The sequence below is a fragment of the Platalea leucorodia genome (assembly GCF_965183815.1).
Source record: "Platalea leucorodia genome assembly, chromosome: 11".
NCBI classification, from domain to species: Eukaryota; Metazoa; Chordata; class Aves; order Pelecaniformes; family Threskiornithidae; genus Platalea; species Platalea leucorodia.
The window spans coordinates 17,281,443-17,291,652 of NC_138833.1; the positions used below are offsets into that span (position 1 = coordinate 17,281,443).

The following is a 10,210-nucleotide window of genomic DNA, read 5'->3' on the forward strand; positions in this document are numbered from 1 at the left end:
AGTGGTGTGTTCTCCATGCTTGCAGGCGGAGCTGCTGCTGGAGGCAGGCAGTGCCCCGGCAGGGCAGAGGCGCATTTGCAAGGGCCATTGTCACTGTTTATAGATTGGAAATTGGATTTATGTTCAGAGATGTTTTACTGTAAAGGACTCATTCCCCTGTGGTTACTCTGTTAAAAAAAAAAAAAAAAAAAAAAATCAATCTTGTGAACAGCAAGAAACTGCGGAAGAAATAAAGTGTGTGACTTCCCGCGCCGCAGACGGAAAAGCAGCTATGGGATGGAGCAGGCAAATAAGGACAACAAACAGCACGGGATGGCGAGGGCTGGCGGGAGGGCTCAGGAGCAGGGCTCTGCTGGCACGTCATACCTTCAGCAAAGAAACCATGGGGAGGGGGCAGAGAGCACCCGGGCCCCGGGAGGACCCCGTCACAGGAGGTGTTCCCCAGGGGCTCGCAGGGGCGGTTTCTGCACATGCTGATGGCAGATGTCCTGCGTCACCCAACACAGCCACCCCCTTCACCCCCTTTCCAGTGGGGCTGCGTCTGGTCCTACTGCTCATCGCAGCGCTTCGCCCATGCAGCCTACAGAGCAGCGCTGCCGCGACTCCTCACCGCGGGAACTGGGCAGGAAAATCCAGCTATGTCACGCTGAGGCTGTGCAAGCTGGTGTTCGGGGTTAACGCACCACGCGCTCGCATCAAGAGTATCTGCAGTCCAGGAGAAGGCAGGGCAAGCTCTCAGAAACCAGATCGGTCCTATCCAAGACACAAGAATTTGTGGCATGAGTTGTTGTGCAAATACAGGGGAATGGAGGGTTCTGTTTTGTTGGCCTTACCAGTGTCCAGCAGAGCGGCTGCCTGCCGAGGCGTTATGGAGGCAGGTGGCGTTACTGCACGCCAGGCCCGGGGCATGGAGGTAGGTGCGTGGCGATGCCCGGGAGCTACGACCTCACAGCATCCCTGTGAACGGGGCTGTTCATGCAGGGCTGTAACCACCGCTCACTTCTGCCTCTTTGTTTTGTCTGTATCATTTTGGATTCCTGCTGACTTACCTCCTTTCAACGGTTCTTGCTCCCCAGACGGATCCCTGCAGAGGCCGGGGCAGGCAGGGACACCCGTGCAGGTTGCCGGCTCCCTCAGGCGTCCTCCCACGGCTGCGGTGCGACCTCAGCAGTTTCAGCTTTATCAGCACATCAGCCCCCAGCCGCACAGCATCCCTCCTGGCGCTGGCATGGCCGAGGCAGGAACGAGGCCAAACTTCTCCCACGATGCTTCACCGACGCTTGTGGTCAGAGGAGGGGAAAGCAGAACTCCCTCTGTGTGCAGCTCGGTGATCCTGGATGCCAAAGACCCTCCAGCAAAGAGCGAGGCAGCTCCAAAGCCGCCTGCGTCAGCCCCGCCATCCATCCTGGTGAAACCAGACACCTCCCGCAACAGCGCCGAAAAGGTACGGCCAGCGGTTACCCGCTGCTTCAGAGGGTGCTCCCAGTCCTCGTGGGACTGGTATTCAGTGTCAGCCCAATATTGACTGGGGCCAAATCCCTTGAGGGCTTCACTCCATTCTCACCAGGTTTTCTTCTGGTAGAAATCACTGGGATTGGTACCTGCATTAAGAAATAAGATATTTGTGTTGCTGACTCTGCCGTTCAGGTTAAGCCCTTTAGAAAGGCAAGATGCTGCAGAGACTCTTTCAGTGTAAACCAATGTTCAGTCATGATCAAATCTTGAGACTTTTCTTAAATCCGTCTTAAATCATGCAAGAATCCCACCGAGATCCCTGAGAGTTTGGGAGCGAATGAGCAAACACCACAGCCCTGGGTCTTAGACCATATGTCAGGCTGGTCTCTGCCGAGCTTCCCCATCTCCCCCGCATTGCTTTGGCTAAGCCATTTGGAAAGGAAACTTCTTTCCCCTCCGGCAGCCAGAGAAAAATTTCATAAAATCATTCTGCAAATTGTCCTAGTGATGACTTTCCCTTCCCATGGCACCCAAAGAGTAAATCGCTCCACAAGTCCCTGAAAGCCCCACCGACCTTGGAGCTCCCAGGGGGAACATCATCAGCTGGAGAGAGCATCAGCGTGCTCTCCGCGAGGGGCACAGCAGGACAGGCCACCCTCCCTCCTCGTGTCCTGCTGCCACCTGGTCTTCCCCTCCGCTCTCTTCCACTAACTTGGGTGATGGCTCTCTGGACGGACTCTCCTAGGTCTCCAATAGTTGATGGCACTGCTGCACCACGCTGTGCCCTTCCCTGGTGCTCTCTGCCACCTGCTATAAGCTGCACATCACACTGGGCTTCTCCACAGGCGTCCTCTGCCCCCAGGAAGGAGCCAGCCACCCCCTCAGCTCACCCCCCCAGTTCTCCAGGGCAGATCCCAGCAAGAGGAGGGTGGGTGGCTGCTTTCTGCTTTTCCCAGCATGACTCTGGTCCCCTTCTCCTTGCAGCAAGTGAAGACGGTGAGGTTCCAGAACCACAGCCCCCCACCACCCAAGCGGCACAGCCTGCAGCCCTCCCCGAGCCTGCCACGTGGCAGGACGGAGCCAGCAGCCGCGGCGGAGGCTCTCCTGCCAGAAGCCAGCCTGCCGGGCCCCGAGCTGGTGGTGCTCTACTCGCCCAGGACCAGCTCCAGCCCCCTGCACCAGCGACGGGCACTGCACCCGAAGGCGCTGTCGCTGGACCTCTCCGGGCAGCTGACCTTCCCTGTCAAGAAGAACTACAGCAGCATTTCTGCAAACTGACAGGGTAACTCCTCCGCTTACTTTCCTTCACACGCCTGCTCCTCTCCTCCCTCCTGCGAGGGGCGAGCACCCCGGACCCCGCACCAGCCTGCCGCTTCCACCGCTCCCCCTCCCGTGGCGAGGGGCAGGTATTCCCCATGTCCCCACGCCACCAGCACCCTCGGGACCTGCAAGTCTGAGGCTTGCAGAGAACTGGGGGAAGTCCCAGGGGAGCGGGACAGGACAGGACAGCATCCATCCCTGCAGGGGATAGTCCTGTCCTGGCCCCTGCTGTGCCAAGCACGGCTGGAGAAGCCCCACTGCCCCGGGGCTGCCGCGAGAGACGTGAACAGTGTTTGTGGCACCCACAAAACTGCTGTCCTTTGGCGTTGGTAAGGCTGCCTGTAAGGTACCGGAGAAGGAGCGGGAGGGGGAAGAAAGCGTGCAGGTATCAGAAATAGTTAAGCTTGTTTTGATCTCCTCACTGCTGCAGGAAAGCCCAGAGAGATCAAAACGCTGGTTCATTACCTTCCTGCTTCTGCAGGATAAAGAAACCATAAATCAAAATCAGTCAGTTCCTAGCTGACAGTTCGTGTTGCCTTTTGAGGGGGGTTCACTCAGATTTTTTTGTTAGGTTGGTTGCTTGCTTGCTTTTCTGTTTGGTTTTAGTCCAGGAGTTTTAACACAAAATACAGTTTAAAAGGTGATTTGGAGAGGAAAGAGACGTGCCATTACCGCAGTCACTTAGACTCTGCAGACAGGGGTATTGAATCTTGCTTCTCCTCATTGCTTGGTTTCCTCTAATTACCTGTCAGCTACCTCCTAGCAGTCCATGAGCTCTCTCCACATCCTTCCCACCACCCACCCATTCAGATATTGCTTTTGTAAATATCCTAAGTGGAATTCACGGGTTTAAGTCTACATTAAGATGCATGAAACATTGTCTACTTAATAGAAAGCAGAATTCGGCATTCACCGTGCCACAGACCACCCCTCTGCCACGGCAGCACCAACTCCAGATTTCAGCTGACCCCTTTTCAAGCATCCTCCTGTGTATCCATGAAAAAGCAGGCAGAGTCGGAGAGCTGAGCCCGGCTCACCAGTTGGGACTGCTCTCCAGCAAAACCATGCACAACAGCTTTTGTTTTTCATACTTTGTTTTTATTGCCAGTTTATAGACCGGCAATTCCCATCCTAGCCACAACCACCAACCGCTAGATCTCCTGACAGCGGTAGCTGTGCTTCATCCAAAGCTGCTGTAAAATCACATCCTTGGTTAACTGCAAACAAACCCCATGAAATTAACTCCACTGGTCAACAGAAACTCTCTGAGGCACTGGCACAGCCTCAGAGAAGGACATTTTCTTCTGGAACTAAGAAAAGGGAATGGATAAAATCATTTACTAGTCTACAGCCCCTCTTCTTTTACTCTTTCAGACTTTTTCTGTTTGTGGAGCAGGAAGCTGGCATCTGCCTGAAGGGATTTTCAGTAGCACAGAAAGCACCAACGGCGCAGAGAAGTTCTTCACCTTGTGCTCTCTGTCACTATTTAAGCTCCTGCAGAAGAATCCTGACAAACTGAAAATATGCAGTTTGCCCAGATATAAGAGGTGGTGCAAGCTGCAAATAAGGATGAACATGACTCTCAGCAATGCCATCTCAAAGACAGTTGAACGTCTCAGAGAAGACATGCCGGTTCTTTGCTGAAGACTCCTCTCATCCCTTTAAAACTAAACTAGAAAACCTCAAAAGCCAGCTCTATAACCAAGACCTTCACTTCTCCCAAGCACATTCAGAAATAAATAGAATTGCATTAGGCATGTCCAGGACCAGCTCGGGTAGTAATTTCTAGTGTTGGTTTGGAGGGGAAGGAAGGGCTGCCTGCTCACACCTGGCTCCAGGTGTGATCACTTACTGCATGCTAATGAAAGGACAGACAGCTTGGTATGACCTGATCTGTAATCTGCTGACAAAGCATCTAATCATTTCAACAGCTGACCTCCATGAGACTCATGAGGACGGTGGCATGGGTGGTTGGAGCTACACGAGAATTAATTATGCAGATGGAAACACTGGCAAAGCAGCAGCAGTAGGAAACGTGACGCCCAGTTGAATACTTGGCAGCGGACGGTGCGTGTAGGGAAGGACGGGGAACTTCTGCGGTTTACTGCCCCCAAACACCAGTGTCCTCATCTCATGCCAACGTAACAGAGCCAAGGTCTAACGGGACAGCCTTGGCCGTACTGTTTGCTGAGCAGGGTGACGCAGCTGGGAGCAGGCTGGGCTGTGCCCTGGGGAGGGGGACGGGCCGATCCCTGTGCACGTGCCGCGGCTGATGCCGATCCCTGCATTTTACGCTCCACAGCAAGAGGCGGCCACAAGCCCCCCGACACAGCAGAGCTCAGTGTCCCCAGAGAGCCGGGAACGAGATGATGAGCCAGGGACTCTGTGGCACCTCCGATCAAAGATCTTCCCTTGTTATTGGCAATTAACCCTGCCCTGCAAGACCCCAGTGCCTGTTTCATCAGAAGCTTAGAAGGAGCATTCCTCAAGACCAGGGAGCAGATCAATAACTGCTGACGGTCAGGAGGGAGGTCAGTGTAATCTGCATGCAGAGAGGCATTTGAAGGTGAGGGGCAAAAAGAAAACAACGAACCATAACTCACCAGGGGCTTCAGACAGATGTACATTGAAGTAAGTCACCTTGTAAATTTAATCTACAAATGGGGCAGGTTTTCCCACAAGACGCAGGCGTGCAAGGCCAGGCAGCAAGGAAGAATTTGAAGTTCAGTTTGGGGCTGCAAAATGAAAAGCTCAGAGAGCAACAGACAGGAGTGACTGCAGCTCCGTTTCTCATGCCTCGGTCCTGCCACCAAAGCCCAGATATGAGGAAAGACAGCACCTCCTTTGGCTCAATTTGTCAGATGTGCTAAGCTTCAGGGGACACGAAGCACATCAGGAAAAGCCAAAGGTTCTCGGCATGCCTTAAGACTTAACAAGCCATAAAGTCTTTCTGGCACATCTGTGCTCGCAACAGCTGGATACTGCTCACGTTACCAGTTCAGAATATTGCCTTTCATGAAACAAAAGCACCTTCTTACCCTCTCGTATCAAGATAAATAGCAATAAGGTTTCACAGCACCCATGCACACTGGGAAGCCTGCAAAACCGTTCAGCCCGTTACATGATACTGAAGTCTTAAGACAAACACACCAAAAAGCACCACAAATCTCTCCCGGACTTGGCCCTTAACGCGCTGCGTTATGACAACAAGTGACAGCATTGGGCTGATGGGGACGGAGACAGCTCTGACACGCGCGCACGCACACGCACAGTCAAAGGCAATGGCAGGGAAAGGAAGCACTGACGGTGAAATTGGTGCTTTGGTAAAAGAGCAGGCAGTTATTTTGGGACAGATCTCTCAGTTTCTTGCACAGGATATTTCAGTGCTTTGATGCTATGGTGATAAGTGCCCTAAATATATTCAAAATATGTAGGGAGAGAGAATTGAAAACAAGACATATTTTAAAGCAACAGCTCTAATAAGCATCTTGTTCCCGTAGACATTCCTGCCCACTGGTTTCATACTGCAGCCCACTGAGCAGGATTGCTAAGTCCTCCTCACCTTCTCCACTCCTCCCTCGGCAACACCTAGGAGGAAGAACCTGGACTGCGTTATTTCACCAAGGAACATCCCAACGGAGAGAGACTAGAACTCAGACCTTTCTCTTCCGAAAGCCCAGGCTAAAGCAGAAACTCCTGGAGCTTGCCTGGAGCTTTGTCACCAGCCCTGAGCGAGGCAGCGCCCAACAAGCGGCCCTTCTCTACACGGAAAAGCCAATCATGCTGGGGAAGACATGGACTGGGTTTGTCAGGGAGCAATTCTCTAAGCACACCAGACTAAAAACATCTATTCTGGAACAGTTACTCCAACCACCTTTACTCTGCAAGCAGAATCACCACGCTGGCTTCTTGGAGCATGAGCAAACTTCACATTTTTTTGTTTCAGCTTTGGGCTGCTGACCTGAAGCACACTGCATCTTCCCTGAGGATCTGCTCCAAACTCCTGTCCCTCTCTGGCTGCTGTCATCCAATTTTTATTTTTTTTAATAGGGTAGCAATGAAAAGGGAGGCATCACATGTTGGCAGGAGGGTGGTAGCTTTACATGGAGGTGGGCGAGCTCTTCAAGGGTTTCTGTTCTTTTTATATATCTATTTAACTTCCCTCCTGTCTTCCCACCATCCAGACTCTCTTCAGCCCATTTCCCCAGTGAAGAGAGGTTAGACATCAGCATTAGGATCCTGTTTTGTCATTCCTGAGCTGGCCAGGAGGGCCCGTGGGGGAAGGCCACCCCTTTCCCCCCAGGGATGTCTCTCAGTGGTACAGAGAGGCTGGTGCGAGCCCTGGCCCTGCTGAACCACCAAGTCTGCAGTCTTCTGTTTTGCTACAAACCATCACATGAAGCACAGAGTGCAAAGAAAACAACATTATGAAAAGCAAAATACAATTGCAGATTTGCTGCAGCGTAATGTGCTTCTATAATGAAAATATATTGTTCTCTGCCTACCCGGCTGAAGGCGCAAGCAGGCTGATCCGGGCTCTGACCACCCGGAGCATTGCGTTTGTCAGCAGAGCGCAGGAAAGGAGCTCTGGAGAAGTGCACAAAGCAGCACACGGGGACGGAGGGACCATTAATGTACCTCTCGCAAGTTCCTGAATTGGGCTTATTTTCTCTATCTGCTCGTTTCTTACGATTAGTTAATGAATTGGAGCCCGAATCAGATCATTCATCAGCTCAGCTTTAATTGCCTGCCTAGCCTGGCAGAAACCTTGGAGTGCTTCAGTAAGTAACCTACCTACTGCAGCTTGAGCTGCGGTCATGTTTCCTGATAAATTACGAGCAGAGGCAGCAGAGGTAAGAAAACATAACACTAATTCTCTCCACACCCTTCACACGGAGGATGCCTCCCTGCCCCAGCCAGAAGCAACTCGTCTTGGACACCAAGGGGGATGCAGAGGAACCTCCCATCCCAGTCCATCCGAGAGCTGGAGCCTTGGGCCCAAGGGGGACTCTCCCACCACTTGCCACAAAGAAGGTCGGAGTGATGATGCTCTGTCTCAGGAGGGACTTCTGCAAGGCCATTTCAGATGGAATCTGGCTGCTGCATCGCTGCCAGACTGCTCTCCCAGGAGCCTGAGAACCGTAGCCAGGCTGGGGTCCATAGAAATTCCTCCAGGATCAGTCCTGCTCTGTGATAAAGAGGATCTAGCGATCCACTGATAGGAGAATATGAGTCATACAAGAGGATGCTGCGGTCACGCAAAGCATTTAGGATCATGTCTGGTCGGGTGCCACCAGAAACTGCATTGCCCACAGCAGGGGATGGCCAGGCTGGAGGCTTTGCAGGCTGGATTCGGGCACGGGCAGCTCCAGACACCCGCAAAGATGAGGGGTGCCAGGGGTAGCTCAGTAACCATGAGAGACACCCTGCCTGGCTGTGATTTCTATCCGTCTTCCAGTCGCTGAGTCTTTGACAGTCATTCTCAAGAGTTTTCTCCTACAGTCCCAAGGGCTCCTCTTTTTACATGGAAGTCAAGAGGTGTTTTTGTTGTTTGTTTTTGTTTTGTTTTAACATGACCGCAATTCCAAGAACCTGGGGCTTCAGAAAAAAAAAAACAAACATTTATCCCAATACTGATGAGCTAGTGAAAGATCACAGTGTGGAGGACACCAGATATTTACTTCTTTCACTCTCCCAACAACCCTGTTCTCCCTCTGGTAATGGTCCGTTTTCTAAAACTAACATTAGAAAAACTCCTTTAAGGTTGTAGTGCGGTCAGACTTCTAATCCACACTATATTCTTAGTCACCAGGTGTTTTAATGAACACTTATTGCCAAATGTTTATTTCCTGACTTCATCCTGTTTAATCTTACATAAGCCACCAAAGCAAAACAAGAACTGTTAAAACAGCAAGCATCAGCTCTAGATTCAGAAAATCCAAGAAATTAGCTTGAGGAAAAAAAAAAAATCTGAGAATAAGCAGCCTTTACTGAAGAGCCCCCCAGCCCTGCAGCTCTTCCAGCCCGCAGCCAGCCGGCTTTGCCGCCGCGGAGCCTCCGAGCCCACCCTCGCCGCGGCACAGCCCGGGAGCGGCAGGAGGGGTGGCCCATCGCCCATCCCGCCTCCGTGCCGAGCGCTAGGAAAGAGGAACGCAAACATTGGCCCCAAAACAATTAAGCTGGACACACTGAGCAGCCCAGGAATGTTCAAGTTCATGTGTACATTTATCATTATTTTAGCAGGTTTATTCATTGCCCAATAGTTATTGCAGCTCATTTGTACAACTGCAAGTTTTAAGTGTAATAATAGCTATAGACTTTAAGTTTTTCAGGTTTTTTGCCTTAAGTCTCGGTATCTCTCCCGTTTTAAAAGTAACATTTCAAAATACTCATAAAATCAGTGTTTAGAACCCAAAACCATCCAGGTGAAGCAATGGGGACTTACCAGTGAGGTCAGCGGGAGCTCGCGCAGGCTGATCGCTCTGTACCCGTTTCAAATGGGAAGTTGTGAATGGATCAGAAAGCGCTCTGCGGGCCGGCACAGGAGATACCTAACGGTGGTCAGGCTGGTGAAGACTATACGTGTAATAAAAGTGGAAAAAAGATCTATTTATACCAAAGTTCCAACCAAAAGAAATTTTAAAGGTGGTAGGGATCAACGAAAGGTAATTTACCTTGATCCCCTACATAACAGACCAGGGAATTTTGTTGTCTTCTTTCTGCACTGAGCCCAGGAAACATTATAATGAAATGTTACAGCCATGTTACTATAAATGAGAAAACAGAAATGACTATTTTTACATGTATATGTTTAGAAACAGTAGGATATATAATCTTCTCTTATTTGGTGATGGGTAGGAGGAATAAATAATACACATTTAGTTTATTATTTAGAGACACTTGTACAAATTCAGTGATGCTTAATATTTTTTCCATGATGTGAAGTTCATTTTTTAAAAAGGCTTTTTCAATTTAACATACTAGTAGGGAGCAGAAAGAAGTCAATAAACAAAAAGATATTCATTTTCTGTTTTGTATTAATCTTCAAGATATTTATTTTGTACTTCTGTAACTGAAAAACAATGGTTTAAAAATATTTTAAGTTTTCAGAAGTTTATTTGTCTAAGTTTCTAGCACTAATGTTTAGATCTGTAGCCTGTAGATTAATTAAATTAATTGGAGCCGAATGGATTATGGCACCTTATACAGTGGACGCGTAAGTGGCAGAAGCGAGTTGCAGCATGCGTGCACTGCCGAGCTGGCCGGCGAGCCGGCGCGTCGCCAAGCGGGAAACCCGGGGCTCGGTAAAGCTTGCAGCACCCGGCGCGTGCTGTGTTCCACCCCATGGAAGCTACTGTGTTACCATTAAAACTTTTTGCATGAAAAAACCAGGAATGTTTATTTTCCCTTTCTTATTTCGGGTTGCTGTTTTGCC

General features: G+C 50.5%; 1 protein-coding gene across 1 annotated transcript in view; it reads left to right on the top strand.

Annotated features, from left to right (window-relative positions):
• SH3RF2 (SH3 domain containing ring finger 2) overlaps positions 1-2,733 on the top strand; it is a gene marked incomplete at its 3' end in the record, with an annotated part of 40,643 nt that extends 37,910 nt beyond the window's left edge. Inside the window, exons 7-8 of the mRNA XM_082323786.1 lie at positions 1,077-1,444; positions 2,440-2,733. Coding sequence (XP_082179912.1) covers positions 1,077-1,444; positions 2,440-2,733 — 662 coding nt within the window. The remainder of the gene's footprint in view (positions 1-1,076; positions 1,445-2,439) is intronic.
• Between the last annotated feature and the right edge of the window lie 7,477 nt (positions 2,734-10,210).